Source organism: Petromyzon marinus, chromosome 61, assembly GCF_048934315.1.
Source record: "Petromyzon marinus isolate PM22_M1 ecotype Great Lakes invasive population chromosome 61, UKy_Petmar_22M1.pri1.0, whole genome shotgun sequence".
Lineage (NCBI taxonomy): Eukaryota > Metazoa > Chordata > Hyperoartia > Petromyzontiformes > Petromyzontidae > Petromyzon > Petromyzon marinus.
In genome coordinates this window covers 1,484,673-1,504,116 of record NC_133727.1, presented here as the reverse complement: position 1 = coordinate 1,504,116, position 19,444 = coordinate 1,484,673, and the positions used below count along the sequence as shown (strand labels likewise).

General features: G+C 52.3%; 1 protein-coding gene across 4 annotated transcripts in view; it reads left to right on the top strand.

Moving 5' to 3' along the window:
* Positions 1-19,444, top strand: part of LOC116955663 (uncharacterized) — a 36,461-nt gene that overhangs the window by 14,303 nt on the left and 2,714 nt on the right. For 3 of the 4 annotated variants that reach the window (XM_076053433.1, XM_076053435.1, XM_076053436.1), the window contains exons 2-4: positions 11,796-12,131; positions 12,631-12,742; positions 18,410-18,781. In XM_076053433.1, the coding sequence (XP_075909548.1) occupies positions 11,888-12,131; positions 12,631-12,742; positions 18,410-18,781 (728 nt within the window). In that variant the 5' untranslated portion in view covers positions 11,796-11,887. Of the gene's footprint in view, positions 1-8,942; positions 9,784-11,795; positions 12,132-12,630; positions 12,743-18,409; positions 18,782-19,444 lie in introns of those variants that run through there. The other variant, XM_076053434.1, reaches the window with a different exon arrangement.

Below are 19,444 nucleotides of genomic sequence, written 5' to 3'. Positions count from 1 at the left end.
GAATCATAGACACACACACAGGATCATAGACACACAGAATCATAGACACACACAGGATCATAGACACACACACACACAGAATCATAGACACACACAGGATCATAGACACACACAGAATCATAGACACACACACAGAATCATAGACACACACACGTAAATATAGACACACACACAGAATCATAGACACACACAGGATCATAGACACACACACAGAATCATAGACACACACACAGGATCATAGACACACACACATAATCATAGACACACATAATCATAGAAACATACATACAGAATCATAGACACACACAGAATCATAGACACACACAGACTCATAGACACACACAGAATCATAGACACACACACACAATCATAGACACACAGGATCACAGATACACACATAAACTTAGACACACGCATAATCATAGAAACATACACACAGGATCATACACACACACAGGATCATAGACACACACAGGATCATAGACACACACACAGAATCATAGACACACACACATAATCATAGACATACACACAGAATCAAAGACACACACTCACAGAATCATAGACACACACACAGAATCATAGACACACACACAGTATCATAGACACACACACAGAATCATAGACATACACACATAAACATAGACACACACAGAATCATAGACACACACAGGATCATAGAAACACACACAGAATCATAGACACACACACACAGGATCATAGACACACACACAGAATCATAGACACACACACAGGATCATAGACACACACACACACAGAATCATAGACACACACACAGAATCATAGACACACACACAGAATCATAGACACACACACAGGATCATAGACACACACACAGAATCATAGACACACACACTGAATCATAGACACACACACACAGAATCATAGACACACACACAGAATCATAGACACACACACAGAATCATAGACACACACAGAATCATAGACACACACACAGAATCATAGACACACACACAGGATCATAGACACACACACACAGAATCATAGACACACACACTGAATCATAGACACACACACACACAGAATCATAGACACACACACAGGATCATAGACACACACACACACAGAATCATAGACACACACACAGAATCATAGACACACACAGAATCATAGACACACACACAGGATCATAGACACACACACAGAATCATAGACACACACACTGAATCATAGACACACACAGAATCATAGACACACACACAGAATCATAGACACACACACAGAATCATAAACACACACACAGGATCATAGACACACACACAGGATCATAGACACACACAGAGAATCATAGACACACACACAGGATCATAGACACACACACATAATCATAGACACACATAATCATAGAAACATACATACAGAATCATAGACACACACAGAATCATAGACGCACACAGACTCATAGACACACACAGAATCATAGACACACACACAGAATCATAGACACACAGGATCACAGATACACACATAATCATAGACACACACATAATCATAGAAACATACACACAGGATCATACACACACACACAGGATCATAGACACAAACACAGAATCATAGACACAAACACAGGATCATAGACACAAACACAGAATCAAAGACACACACACAAAATCATAGACACACACACAGAATCATAGACACACACACAGGATCATAGACACACACACACACAGAATCATAGACACACACAGAATCATAGACACACACACAGAATCATAGATACACACACAGAATCATAGACACACACTAAGAATCATAGACACACACAGGATCATAGACACACACACACAGAATCATAGACACACACACAGAATCATAGACACACACACGTAAATATAGACACACACACAGGATCATAGACACACACACAGAATCATAGACACACACACTGGATCATAGACACACACACATAATCATAGACACACATAATCATAGAAACATACATACAGAATCATAGACAGACACAGAATCATAGACACACACAGACTCATAGACACACACAGAATCATAGACACACACACAGAATCATAGACACACAGGATCACAGATACACACATAATCATAGACACACACATAATCATAGAAACATACACACAGGATCATACACACACACACAGGATCATAGACACACACAGGATCATAGACACACACACAGAATCATAGACACACACACAGAATCATAGACATACACACAGGATCAAAGACACACACACACGGAATCATAGACACACACACAGAATCATAGACACACACACAGTATCATAGACACACACACAGAATCATAGACATACACACATAAACATAGACACACACACAGAATCATAGACACACACAGGATCATAGAAACACACACAGAATCATAGACACACACACAGGATCATAGACACACAGAATCATAGACACACACAGGATCATAGACACACACACACACAGAATCATAGACACACACAGGATCATAGACACACACAGAATCATAGACACACACACAGAATCATAGACACACACACGTAAATATAGACACACACAGAATCATAGACACACACAGGATCATAGACACACACACAGAATCATAGACACACACACAGGATCATAGACACACACACATAATCATAGACACACATAATCATAGAAACATACATACAGAATCATAGACACACACAGAATCATAGACACACACAGACTCATAGACACACACAGAATCATAGACACACACACACAATCATAGACACACAGGATCACAGATACACACATAAACATAGACACACGCATAATCATAGAAACATACACACAGGATCATACACACACACAGGATCATAGACACACACAGGATCATAGACACACACACAGAATCATAGACACACACACATAATCATAGACATACACACAGAATCAAAGACACACACTCACAGAATCATAGACACACACACAGAATCATAGACACACACAGTATCATAGACATACACACAGAATCATAGACATACACACATAAACATAGACACACACAGAATCATAGACACACACAGGATCATAGAAACACACACAGAATCATAGACACACACACACAGGATCATAGACACACACACAGAATCATAGACACACACACAGGATCATAGACACACACACACACACAGAATCATAGACACACACACAGAATCATAGACACACACACAGAATCATAGACACACACACAGGATCATAGACACACACACAGAATCATAGACACACACACTGAATCATAGACACACACACACAGAATCATAGACACACACACAGAATCATAGACACACACACAGAATCATAGACACACACACAGAATCATAGACACACACACAGAATCATAGACACACACACAGGATCATAGACACACACACACAGAATCATAGACACACACACTGAATCATAGACACACACACACAGAATCATAGACACACACACAGGATCATAGACACACACACACACAGAATCATAGACACACACACAGAATCATAGACACACACACAGAATCATAGACACACACACAGGATCATAGACACACACACAGAATCATAGACACACACACTGAATCATAGACACACACAGAATCATAGACACACACACAGAATCATAGACACACACACAGAATCATAAACACACACACAGGATCATAGACACACACACAAAAACATAAACACACACACACAGAAACATAGACACACACACAGGATCATAGACACACACACAGAATCATAGACACACACACAGGATCATAGACACACACACATAATCATAGACACACACATAATCATAGAGACATACACACAGAATCATAGACACACACACACAATCATAGACACAAACACAGAATCATAGACACAAACACAGGATCATAGACACAAACACAGAATCATAGACACACACACAGGATCATAGACACACACACAGAATCATAGACACACACACAGAATCATAGACACACACACAGAATCATAGACACACACACAGAATCATAGACACACACAGAATCATAGACATACACACAGAATCATAGACACACACACAGAATCATACACACACACAGGATCATAGACACACACACAGAATTATAGACACACACACGGAATTATAGACACACACTAAGAATCATAGACACACACAGGATCATAGACACACACACAGAATCATAGACACACAGAATCATAGACACACACACAGAATCATAGACATACACACATCAACATAGACACACACACAGAATCATAGACACACACAGGATGATAGAAACACACACAGAATCATAGACACACACACACATGATCATAGACACACACTGAATCATAGACACACACACAGGATCATAGACACACACACAGAATCATAGACACACACACAGGATCATAGACACACACACAGAATCATAGACACACACACAGGATCATAGACACACACTTAATCATAGACACACACATAATCATATAAACATACACACAGAATCATAGACACACACATAGAATCATAGACATACACACAGAATCATAGACACATACACACAGAATCATAGACACACACAGAATCATAGACACACACAGAATCATAGACACATATACACAGAATCATAGACACATACACAGAATAATAGACACACAGAATCATAGACACACACACACAGAATCATAGACACACACAGAATCATAGACATACACACAGAATCATAGACACACACACAGAATCATACACACACACAGGATCATAGACACACACACAGAATTATAGACACACACACGGAATTATAGACACACACTAAGAATCATAGACACACACAGGATCATAGACACACACAGAATCATAGACACACACACAGAATCATAGACACACACAGAATCATAGACACACACACAGAATCATAGACATACACACATAAACATAGACACACACACAGAATCATAGACACACACACAGGATCATAGACACACACTTAATCATAGACACACACATAATCATATAAACATACACACAGAATCATAGACACACACATAGAATCATAGACACACACACACATGATCATAGACACACACTGAATCATAGACACACACACAGGATCATAGACACACACACAGAATCATAGACACACACACAGGATCATAGACACACACACAGAATCATAGACACACACACAGGATCATAGACACACACTTAATCATAGACACACACATAATCATATAAACATACACACAGAATCATAGACACACACATAGAATCATAGACATACACACAGAATCATAGACACATACACAGAATAATAGACACACAGAATCATAGACACACACACACAGGATCATAGACATACACACGTATTTATAACACACATACACAGAATCATAGACACACATACAGAATCATAGACATACACACATAAACATAGACACACACACAGAATCATAGACACACACAGGATGATAGAAACACACACAGGATCATAGACACACACACACAATCATAGACACACACACAGAATCATAGACACACACAGAATCATAGACACACACACAGAATCATAGACATACACACATAAACATAGACACACACACAGAATCATAGACACACACAGGATGATAGAAACACACACAGAATCATAGACACACACACACATGATCATAGACACACACAGAATCATAGACACACACACAGGATCATAGACACACACACAGAATCATAGACACACACACAGGATCATAGACACACACACAGAATCATAGACACACACACAGGATCATAGACACACACTTAATCATAGACACACACATAATCATATAAACATACACACAGAATCATAGACACACACATAGAATCATAGACATACACACAGAATCATAGACACATACACACAGAATCATAGACACACACAGAATCATAGACACACACAGAATCATAGACACATATACACAGAATCATAGACACTTACACAGAACAATAGACACACAGAATCATAGACACACACACACACAGGATCATAGACATACACACGTATTTATAGACACACATACACACAGAATCATAGACACACATACACACACGTATTTATAGACACTACCCCGGGGTTACCAACTAATGCTGGATGGCCCAGGCAACTCAATGTGCTTCATTTGTGTACTTCACCCCGCGACTGGGGTACCAAATCACTCCGACATCGGAGCCACACTCCGCGATGTCGGAACGCGGCTAGGACGACGATCACGCCGAGATTCTGAACGGGTCGCGCGGTACGCCACGTAGCGGTGCCTGGTCGCGGTGTCCAGCTCGTGTCGAGATGAGTCGATCCATGGTGCCTTGGAGTTCTGTGGTACACATACACACAGGGTCTATGGTATCCCGGGGTTCTGTGGTACACATACACACAGGGTCTATGGTACCCCGGAGTTCTGTGGTACACATACACACAGGTTCTGTGGTACACATACACACAGGTACTGTGGTACACGTACACACAGGTTCTGTGGTACCCCGGGGTACTGTGGTACACATACACACAGGGTCCATGGTACCCCGTGGTACTGTGGTACACATACACACAGGGTCCATGGTACCCCGGGGTTCTGTGGTACACACAGGATCTACGGTACCCTGGGGTACTCGTGTTACTATGGAACCCCGGGGTACTTTGTAAGGTTCAGATGCCGAGCAACTTTCCCGAGATGTTGAGTTGGCGCGTGGATGTCCATCACGAGGGTGAACCCCTCCGAGAGATGTTTTGATGTTTCAGAATCAGAAAATATTTATAGATACTGGAGGAATCCGATGAGCTGTGAAGCTCTTTTGTCACAGGATCGAATGTGTATCTAGGATTCTGTGTGTATGTGTGTCTGATTCTGTGTGTATGTGTGTCTGATTCTATGTGTATGTGTGTCTATAAATACATGTGTGTATATATGTCTATGATTCTGGGTGTATGTGTGCATGTGTGTCTGATTATGTGGGTATGTGTATCCATAATTCTGTGTGTATGCGTCTGTCTGTGATTCTGTGTGTATGTGTCTACGGTTATGTGTGTCTGTCTATAATTCTGTATGTATGTCTGATTATTTGTGTCTATAATTACGCGTGTATGTGTTTACATGATTCTGTGTGTATGGGTTCGATCCCGACCCTCACAACGCCTGCTGTATATTTGGAGTTTGCGTATCTCTCTCCGTGGTGAGATGTTGACTACCTCGCCTGGTCTACAGGAGGTCGTGGGTTCAATCCCGACCCTGACGATACCTGCTGTATATTTGGAGTCTGTGTGTCTCTCTCGCTCTGTGGTGAGATGTTAACTACCTCGCCTCATCTACAGGAGGCCGTGGGTTCAATCCCGACCCTGACGCCTGCTGCTGCTGTATATTTGGAGTTTGCGTGTCTCTCTCTCTCTGTGGTGAGATATTAACTACCTCGCCTCATCTACAGGAGGCCGTGGGTTCAATCCCGACCCTGACGATGCCTGCTGCTATATATTTGGAGTGTGCGTGTCTCTCTCTCTCTCTCTGTGGTGAGATGTTAAATACCTCGCCTGGTCTACTGTAGGTCGTGAGTTCAATCCCGACCCTGACGATGCCTGCTGCTGTATATTTGGAGTTTGCGTGTCTCTCTCTCTCCGTGGTGAGATGTTAACTACCTCGCCTGGTCTACTGTAGGTCGTGAGTTCGATCCCGACCCTGACGATGCCTGCTGCTGCTGCTGCTGTATATTTGGAGTCTTTGGGTCTCTCTCCCCGTGGTCACTGCGTGGATTTTGTCTCCGGCTCCTCCGGTTGCCCTCCACCCCCTCCTCCTCCACCACCACCACCACCACATTAAGAAGGAGACATCAACGCGTTTGGAGAAACTTTGGCTTTTATTATGAGCAACTGTGGCTGCTGCTTTGAATTGGCACGCGGTGATGATGATGACGACGACGACGACCCTCTTGGGCGAGATGATTCTCGTTCGTGACGGTGGCGTTGCTTGTGGCAAGCGGCCTGACTGAAGTTCGTGGCAGCTTAGCGGAGGAGGGCATTTACCTGGTTGCAGATAGAATACAAATTCTTGGGTCTTTCGGTAAAGTCACGTAGATAAGTTCAAAGAAAAGAACAAAAAAACTACGACGTTTCGATCGCAACACAAGCAATCGTCATCAGGAGAAAAATTAAAAATTACCAAAAAAAATTGACAGTCATTGGCGTAAAATAAGTTGAAATGTTTCGCTCCGGATGACGCTGCAAAGTATAATCTGTATTTTTGATTTAGCGTGCTGATCTTAAAGGTGCATTGAAAAATGTGATACTCCGACTGATGCTTCTGTTGTTGTGGAGTAACTCATGCAGCCAGCTATGGCTCTAGGGTTTTGGTGTTACATGTTATTTATGTAGTTTATTGTAAAAATTCGGTCACAGTCCCTGTGATCACTGTTACGTTGCAATTATGGCTTTATTTGTTGGTGATTTCGAAAAGCGTTTTGGTTTGGACATGTTTGTTTTGTTGTAGTACGGAGTTAGACTGATGGCCTTAATCTAAGTTGTCTTGTGGTTGTTGTTGTTTGACTTGCATCCCACTGGGATTTTTTTTGTACACAGCGTTGGTGTACGGTGCTTTTTTCAGGAATATTTTTGCTGTTTTTTTTCATGGATTTTCTGTTTGCACAGTCAACACAAAATCACTTTAAGATGTTTTTCATGTTCGTGTTTTTGTTTTGTTTGTTGTGTTGTGGTTGCACCCGATTCAAGAGCCGCATGGCTCACAGGGCTATACAAACATAAATAAACTGAAACTGAAACGGAGCGGGAGCGAATTGGGGAGGGAATCGTGACCTCTGCCTGACGCACAGGGGTAACCCTGTGGAGGAAGGGGAGGGTGGTGGTGGTGGTGGTAGTGGGGGTCCATGGGTATCCCTGGAAAGGGGGTCTACAATGGGATCACCCCCCAGCTTTTTGTCGCAAGTGGAAAGTTGCCGTTTTGTGTCGCAAGCGGTGAGAGTTTTGAAATATGATTGTCTCCTAAGCGATGCGACAGACTATGTGTGCGTGTGTGTGTGTTAGCACGTGTGTGTGTGTGTTTGTTAGCACGTGCGTGTGTGTGTTAGCACGTGTGTGTGCGTGTATGTTAGCACGTGTCTTCGTCTGTGTGTTAGCACGTGTATGTTAGTACGTGTATCTGTGTGTGCGTGTGTTAGCACGTGTATCTGTGTGTTAGCACGTGTGTGTGTGTTTGTTAGCACGTGTGTGTGCGTGTGTGTTAGCACGTGTCTTCGTCTGTGTGTGTTAACACGTGTGTGTTAGCACGTGTATCTGTGTTCGCACGTGTGTGTTAGCACGTGTGCGTGTGTTATCACGTGTGTGTGTTAGCACGTGTGTGTGTTAGCACGTGTGTCTACGTATGTGTGTGTTAGCACGTGTGTGTCTGCGTATGTGTGTTAGCACGTGTGTCTGCGTGTGTGTTAGCACGTGTGTCTGCGTGTGTGTTAGCACGTGTGTGTGTTAGCACGTGTGTGTGTTAGCACGTGTGTCTGCGAGTGTGTTAGCACGTGTGTGTGTGTGTGTTAGCACGTGTGTCTGCGTATGTGTATTAGCACGTGTGTGTGTGTTAGCACTTGTGTGTGGTCGCACGTGTGTGTGAGTGTTAGCACGTGTGTGTGAGTGTATATGAGTGGCTAGCGCGCTGCTCTATGAACCCGGCCGCCCGGATTCGATTCCCGCTCACGGCCAACATCGGTGACGGTTATCTGAACTGGGCCTCCCCTAGGTCGACTCAGCCTCAAGTGAGTACCTGGTGCGGCGTGCAGTAAACATCGCCACTGGGGAGACAAAGGCGGCCGGGCGTGGGTGCTGGCCACCCACCCCCTCGTGTGCCGTGCCGGCCTTCACAGGTGCTGCTACTCGCTAACAGCGCTTGCCCCAACAGTCTGTTACAGGTTACACGGGGGGTCTTTGCCTTGTGGGAGAGTGGCACACTGTGTGTGAGTGTGTGAGTGTTTGTCCGGGTGAGTGAGATGGAGTGCGTGCATGTGAGAGCGAGTGGAGTGGTGAGCGCGCTGCGCTCTGAACCCGGCCACCCGAGTTTGATTCCTGCCCAGGGTCACCACCAACACCCAGCGGCGACTATCTGAACCGGTCCTGGGTCTCCTCCCCCTAGGTAGACTCGGCCTCAAATGAGTGCCTGGTGCATTTGTCCCAAGTCTGATGAGGCGATGTGCGGAATCATTGTCTATGCTTCTGTGTATGTATGTCTGTATGTGTGTCTTTGTATAACCGGCTCCAGTTTAACAGCAGAGGTCTCACTCCGAATCAGTCGAGCGGCAATATCTTTTCATCGGTTGCGTAACGCTGTGTGGAAGCTACCTGGTCTGTCGCTCCGCACTAAGCTTCAGGTCTTCTCGGCCACGGTCATTCCCTCCCTTCTCTACGCTTGGGAAACGTGGACCCCCCTAATGGAACATCTTCGCCGGTTAGAAACATTTAGGCTGGCCTGCCTACGATCCATCCTGGGTTTAACCAGGCTGGATTGTGTGAGGAGCTCACAAATCCTTGAAAGATCTGGGCACGGTCCATCGGTGAGCTCCTCCGGCGGGCAAGGCTGCGTTGGCTGGGTCATGTAGCCCGCATGCTCAGCCACCGCATGCCGAAACAGCTTTTGTTCGGCCGGATCGAGGGGGCTAAACGGGCGCGGCACGGGCTAGAGAAGAGATGGAGTGACGTGGTACAGGAGGACGTGGAGCTGAGTGGACTCGCCGATGACTGGTACCAGCGGTGTCAAGATCGGCCTCTGTGGAGGAGGCTCGTGAAGGACGCTACTAGGCAGTTGGAGGTAGTCGCCCTCCAACAACAACGGAGGGCGGAGGAGCGACGCTCACAACAACGAGCGGAGCGCCGGGTGGCTAAAGCACAGCAGGTTGGCACAGTAGGGGGCACAGGTGGTGCATCAGCCAGTCATCTCAGTCAGTCGACCCGTGGCACCTGGGTCTGCCCCGTGACCTCCTGCCAGCGGGCGTTCGACACTTCACGTGGCCTCAAGGTGCACATGGCCTGGCACAAGCGTCGTGGTGACGTCACCGCCACTTAGTGGCGAATGGCGGTTGTTGCTGTATGTGTGTCTATGCTTCTGTGTGTATGTAGATCTGTGCTTCTGTGTATGTCTGTCTGTATGTGTGTCTGTGCTTATGTGTGTATGTGCTTCTGTGTGTATGTATTTTGTATATGTGTCTGTGCTTCTGTGTCTGTTCTTCTGTGTGTGTGTTTATGCATGTCTATGATTCTGTGTGCATGTGTCTGTATGTGTGTCTGTATGTGTGTCTGTGCTTGTGTGCATGTGTGTCTATGTATTTATGATTGTGTGTGTCTATGATTATGTGTGTGTGTCTATGCTTCGATGTGTATGTGTGTCTATGATTATATTATGTGTGTATGTGTGTCTATGATTCCGTGTGTTAACGTGCCTATGAATCTGGGTGTTTGATTATATGTGTACATGTGACTATAATTTTGTGTGTATGTGTACCTATGATTCTGTGTATGTGTCTGTGATGAATGATGTATGTGTGCCTATGATGCTGTGTGTAAGTGTGTCTATGATTCTGAGTGTCTGTGATTCTGTGTGTGTGCGTGACTGATTGTGTGTAAATGTGCCTATGATTCTGGATGCCTATGATTCCGTGTGTATGTGTGCCTATGATTCTGAGTGTCTATGATTCCGTGTGTATGTGTGCCTTTGATTCTGGGTGTCTATGATTCCGTGTGTATGCGTGCCCACGATTCCGCGTGTGTCTGAGAGTAGGATGAGAAGGAAGAGGTGAATCGAGAGGAGGTGGAGCAAGGGGACTGCGTGAAGAAGGCGAATCCCAGGGGGGTCTCCACCCCCGCCCCCCCATGCCACCCCAAGTCACCAACCTGAGCGGGGGCCTCTCGCCCGAGGGCCCCCCCCCACCAGGGGAGCGAGTGGGCCACGGCAGGGGCATGGACCTCGTGGCCGTGGCCGTGGTCATCTCCTTCCTGGCGCTCGGCCTGGCCGGGATCTCCCTCTGCAAGCTCCTCCAGCGACGGGGGTACCGCTGCAAGGCCGAGGCCAAGGGCCACGGAGGCGCCGCTGGGCCGCAGGATGACGCGGTCGACGGTGAGGACGTGGCGGTGGTGGTGGCGGTGGTGGTGATGGTGGTGACGGCGGTGGTGGTGGTGGTGTTGGTGGTGGTGTTTGTCAGAGGAGTTGATCTCCTGGCTGATCTCCCGGTTGCCTGTGTGGGAGCGGTGGTGCAGCGATTAGCGCCACGCTGCGCTACGAACCCGGTGACACGAGTTCGCTTCCCGCTCACGGCCAACAGCGGTAACGATTATCTGAACCGGTCCCGGGCCCCCCCTAGGTCGACTCACACTCAAATTAGTAACTGGTGCGGTGTGTAAATATTGCCATTAGGAAGACAAAGGCGGCCGGTCGTGGTGCTCGCTAACTGCACTCGCCCCTACAGTCTGCTAAGGCTATACGGGGGATCTTTGTCTTTGCTGATGGTGTTGGTTGTCAGAGCAGTTGATCTTCTGGCTGAACTCCCTGTTGACCGTCTCGTTGATTGGTTGATGTGCTCTTTGACCTCCTGGTTGACCTCCTGGTTGACCTGCAGGAATGGACTCGGAGGAGGAGATGATTCGACGCATCGCCCGCCTCGTCACGGAGAACCCAGCCAATCACAACGCCCTATTCGCCCTGCAGCAGCACCAGCAGAGACCTGACACGTGAGCAGCACCCCACACTCACCCCTCACTCACCCCGCACTCACCCCGCACTCACCCCTCACTCACCCATCACTCACCCATCACTCACCCCTCACTCACCCATCACTCACCCCTCACTCACCCCTCACTCACCCCTCACTCACCCATCACTCACCCCTCACTCACCCCGCACTCACCCCGCACTCACCCCTCACTCACCCATCACTCACCCCTCACTCACCCATCACTCACCCCTCACTCACCCCGCACTCACCCCGCACTCACTCCTCACTCACCCCACACTCACCCATCACTCACCCCTCACTCACCCCACACTCACCCCACACTCACCCCTCACTCACCCCACACTCACCCCTCACTCACCCTACACTCACCCTCACTCACCCCACACTCACCCCTCACTCACCCCACACTCACCCCTCACTCACCCCACACTCACCCCTCACTCACCCCACACTCACCCCTCACTCACCCCACACTCACCTTCACTCACCCCACACTCACCTTCACTCACCCCACACTCACCCCACACTCACCCCTCACTCACCCCACACTCACCCCTCACTCACCCCTCACTCACCCCACACTCACCCCTCACTCACCCCACACTCACCCCTCACTCACCCCACACTCACCCCTCACTCACCCCACACTCACCCCTCACTCACCCCACACTCACCCCACACTCACCCCTCACTCACCCCACACTCACCCCTCACTCACCCTTCACTCACCCCACACTCACCCCTCACTCACCCCACACTCACCCCTCACTCACCCTTCACTCACCCCACACTCACCCCTCACTCACCCCACACTCACCCCACACTCACCCCTCACTCACCCCTCACTCACCCCACACTCACCCCTCACTCACCCCACACTCACCCCACACTCACCCACACTCACCCCTCACTCACCCCACACTCACCGCTCACTCACCCCACACTCACCGCTCACTCACCCCACACTCACCCCTCACTCACCCCTCACTCACCCCACACTCACCCGTCACTCACCCCACACTCACCCTCTCTCACCCCACACTCACCCCTCACTCACCCTCACTCACCCCACACTCACCCCTCACTCACCTCTCACTCACCCCACACTCACCCTCACTCACCCCGCACTCACCCCGCAATAACCCACACTCACCCACACTCACCCCTCACTCACCCCTCACCCCTCACTCACCACTCACTCACCTCTCACTCACCCCACACTCACCCCTCACTCACCCCACACTCACCCCTCACTCACCCCACACTCACCCCTCACTCACCCCACACTCACCCCTCACTCACCCCACACTCACCCCTCACTCACCCCACACTCACCCCTCACTCACCCCACACTCACCCCTCACTCACCCCACACTCACCCCTCACTCACCCCACACTCACCCCACACTCACCCCTCACTCACCCCACACTCACCCCTCACTCACCCTTCACTCACCCCACACTCACCCCTCACTCACCCCACACTCACCCCTCACTCACCCTTCACTCACCCCACACTCACCCCTCACTCACCCCACACTCACCCCACACTCACCCCTCACTCACCCCTCACTCACCCCACACTCACCCCACACTCACCCACACTCACCCCTCACTCACCCCACACTCACCGCTCACTCACCCCACACTCACCGCTCACTCACCCCACACTCACCCCTCACTCACCCCTCACTCACCCCACACTCACCCGTCACTCACCCCACACTCACCCTCTCTCACCCCACACTCACCCCTCACTCACCCTCACTCACCCCACACTCACCCCTCACTCACCTCTCACTCACCCCACACTCACCCCTCACTCACCCCACACTCACCTTCACTCACCCCACACTCACCCCACACTCACCCCTCACTCACCCCACACTCACCCCTCACTCACCCCACACTCACCCCTCACTCACCCCACACTCACCCCTCACTCACCCCACACTCACCCCTCACTCACCCCACACTCACCCCTCACTCACCCCACACTCACCCCTCACTCACCCCACACTCACCCCTCACTCACCCTTCACTCACCCCACACTCACCCCTCACTCACCCCACACTCACCCCTCACTCACCCTTCACTCACCCCACACTCACCCCTCACTCACCCCACACTCACCCCACACTCACCCCTCACTCACCCCACACTCACCCCACACTCACCCCACACTCACCCCACACTCACCCACACTCACCCCTCACTCACCCCACACTCACCGCTCACTCACCCCACACTCACCGCTCACTCACCCCACACTCACCCCTCACTCACCCCTCACTCACCCCACACTCACCCGTCACTCACCCCACACTCACCCTCTCTCACCCCACACTCACCCCTCACTCACCCTCACTCACCCCACACTCACCCCTCACTCACCTCTCACTCACCCCACACTCACCCTCACTCACCCCGCACTCACCCCGCAATAACCCACACTCACCCACACTCACCCCTCACTCACCCCTCACCCCTCACTCACCACTCACTCACCTCTCACTCACCCCACACTCACCCCTCACTCACCCCACACTCACCCCTCACTCACCCCACACTCACCCCTCACTCACCCCACACTCACCCCTCACTCACCCCACACTCACCCCTCACTCACCCCACACTCACCCCTCACTCACCCCACACTCACCCCTCACTCACCCCACACTCACCCCTCACTCACCCCACACTCACCCCACACTCACCCCTCACTCACCCCACACTCACCCCTCACTCACCCTTCACTCACCCCACACTCACCCCACACTCACCCCACACTCACCCCTCACTCACCCTTCACTCACCCCACACTCACCCCACACTCACCCCACACTCACCCCACACTCACCCCTCACTCACCCCACACTCACCCCACACTCACCCCACACTCACCCCTCACTCACCCCACACTCACCGCTCACTCACCCCACACTCACCGCTCACTCACCCCACACTCACCGCTCACTCACCCCACACTCACCCCTCACTCACCCCTCACTCACCCGTCACTCACCCCACACTCACCCACACTCACCCCTCACTCACCCTCACTCACCCCACACTCACCCCTCACTCACCTCTCACTCACCCCACACTCACCCTCACTCACCCCGCACTCACCCCGCAATAACCCACACTCACCCACACTCACCCACACTCACCTCTCACTCACCCCTCACCCCTCACTCACCACTCACTCACCTCTCACTCACCCCACACTCACCCCTCACTCACCCCGCACTCACCCCGCACTCACCCCTCACTCACCCCTCACTCACCACTCACTCACCACTCACTCACCCCACACTCACCCCTCACTCACCACTCACTCACCCCACACTCACCCCTCACTCACCCCTCACTCACCCCTCACCACTCACTCACCACTCACTCACCCCACACTCACCCCTCACTCACCCCACACTCACCTTCACTCACCCCACACTCACCTTCACTCACCCCTCACTCATCCCTCACTCACCCCACACTCACCCCTCACTCACCCCACACTCACCCCTCACTCACCCCACACTCACCCCTCACTCACCCCTCACTCACCCCACACTCACCCCTCACTCACCCCGCACCCACCCCGCACTCACCCCTCACCCCTCACTCACCACTCACTCACCACTCACTCACCACTCACTCACCCCACACTCACCCCTCACTCACCCCACACTCACCTTCACTCACCCCACACTCACCTTCACTCACCCCACACTCACCTTCACTCACCCCACACTCACCCCTCACTCACCCCACACTCACCCCTCACTCACCCCACACTCACCCCTCACTCACCCCACACTCACCCGTCACTCACCCCACACTCACCCCTCACTCACCCCACACTCACCCCTCACTCACCCCACACTCACCCCTCACTCACCCCACACTCACCCCACACTCACCCCTCACTCACCCCACACTCACCCCACACTCACCCCTCACTCACCCCACACTCACCCCTCACTCACCCCACACTCACCCCTCACTCACCCCTCACTCACCCCACACTCACCCCTCACTCACCCCACACTCACCCCTCACTCACCCCACACTCACCCCTCACTCACCCCACACTCACCCCTCACTCACCCCACACTCACCCCTCACTCACCCCTCACTCACCCTTCACCCCTCACTCACCCCTCACTCACCCCACACTCACCCCACACTCACCCCACACTCACCCCACACTCACCCCTCACTCACCCCTCACTCACCCCGCACTCACCCTCACTCACCCCGCACTCACCCCGCACTCACCCCTCACCACTCACTCACCCCTCACTCACCCCTCACTCACCCCTCACTCACCACTCACCTCTCACTCACCCTGCACTCACCCCGCACTCACCCCGCACTCACCACTCACTCACCACTCACTCACCCCACACTCACCCCTCACTCACCCCACACTCACCCCTCACTCACCCCACACTCACCTTCACTCACCCCACACTCACCCCACACTCACCCCACACTCACCCCACACTCACCCCACACTCACCTCTCACTCACCGCTCACTCACCGCTCACTCACCCCACACTCACCGCTCACTCACCCCTCACTCACCCCACACTCACCCCACTCACCCCTCACTCACCCCACACTCACCCCGCACTCACCCCGCACTCACCCCGCACTCACCCCGCACTCACCCCTCACCCCTCACCACTCACTCACCCCACACTCACCCACACTCACCCCTCACTCACCCCTCACTCACCCCTCACCCCTCACCACTCACTCACCCCACACTCACCCCTCACTCACCCCTCACTCACCCCTCACTCACCCCTCACTCACCCCTCACCACTCACTCACCACTCACTCACCCACACTCACCCCTCACTCACCGCTCACTCACTGCTCACTCACCCCACACTCACCCCTCACCCCTCACTCACCCCTCACTCACCCCTCACCCCTCACTCACCCCTCACTCACCCCTCACTCACCCCACACTCACCCCTCACTCACCCCTCACTCACCCGGCACTCACCCCTCACTCACCCCTCACCCCGCACTCACCCCGCACTCACCCCACACTCACCCCTCACTCACCCCTCACTCACCCGGCACTCACCCCTCACTCACCCCTCACCCCGCACTCACCCCGCACTCACCCCTCAATCACCCCACACTCACCCCTCACTCACCCCACACTCACCCCTCACTCACCCCTCACCCCTCACTCACCCCTCACTCACCCGGCACTCACCCCACACTCACCCCTCACTCACCCCTCCCTCACCCCACACTCACCCCACACTCACCCCTCACTCACCCTTCACCCCTCACCCCGCACTCACCCCGCACTCACCCCTCCCTCACCCCTCAATCACCCCACACTCACCCACAACTCACCTCTCACTCACCCCACACTCACCCCACACTCACCCCTCACTCACCCCGCACCCCTCACCCCGCACTCACCCCACACTCACCCCTCACTCACCCCGCACTCACCCCACACTCACCCCACACTCACCCCACACTCACCCCGCACTCACCCCTCACTCACCCCACACTCACCCACACTCACCCCACACTCACCCCACACTCACCCCACACTCACCCCACACTCACTCACCCCGCACTCACCCCCACACTCACCCTCCCCCCGCCCCCCTGAACAGAGTCACCCCGGCCCCATCGCTCCTCTGGCTCCCCTTGCCGGACTCCGCCTGCCGCAGACTCCCCCCGCCCCCTCGGCGGCGGGGGGCGGCGGTGCCGGGCGGGGACCCCGGGGAGGCCCCGCGAGGGGGAGGGCCCCGCGAGGCTCCACCCCCAGGGCCCCGCGAGGCTCCACCCCCTGGGCCCCGCGGCCCCAGGAGGTGGAGCCTCGCCACCCCGGCTCAGGCGTGGGCCGGTTGGGGGGGAGTGGGCTCTGGGTTCGCCCTGCGGAGACCCCCGGACGCGGTTGAGGGGGCCCGGGAGATCGGGGGTCTCGCCAGGGGGGTCGCCAAGACGCGAGCCGCGGGGGAGGGGGCCAAGCTGTCCGTGGGCCGGTGAGTTGTCTTCTGGAGCCCCCCCTGCCGCCAAAGTGGGACCCCCACTTTCATAGAGCTACCCCCAGAGCTACCCCCAGAGACCCCCAGAACCACCCCCAGAGCTACCCCCACAGCCACCCCCAGAGCCACCCCCAGCTACCCCCAGAGCTACCCCCAGAGCCACCCCCAGATCCACCCCAGAGACCCCCAGCTACCCCCAGCCACCCCCAGAGCTAACCCCAGAGACCCCCAGCTACCCCCAGCTACCCCCGGCTACCCCCAGAGACCCCCAGAGCTACCCCCAGAGACCCCCAGCTACCCCCAGAACCACCCCCAGAGCTACCCCCAGAGCCACCCCCAGAGCTACCCCCAGAGCCACCCCCAGAGCCACCCCCACAGCCACCCCCAGAGCTACCCCCAGCTACCCCCAGAGACCCCCAGTTACACTCAGCTACCCCCAGAGCTACCCCCAGAGCTACCCCCAGAGCCACCCCCAGAGCTACCCCCAGAGCTACCCCCAGAGCCATCCCCAGCTACCCCCAGAGCCACCCCCAGAGCTACCCCCAGAGCCACCCCCAGAGACCCCCAGCTACCCCCGGCTACCCCCAGAGACCCCCAGAGCTACCCCCATAGCCACCCCCAGAGACCCCCAGCTACCCCCAGAGACCCCCAGCTACCCCC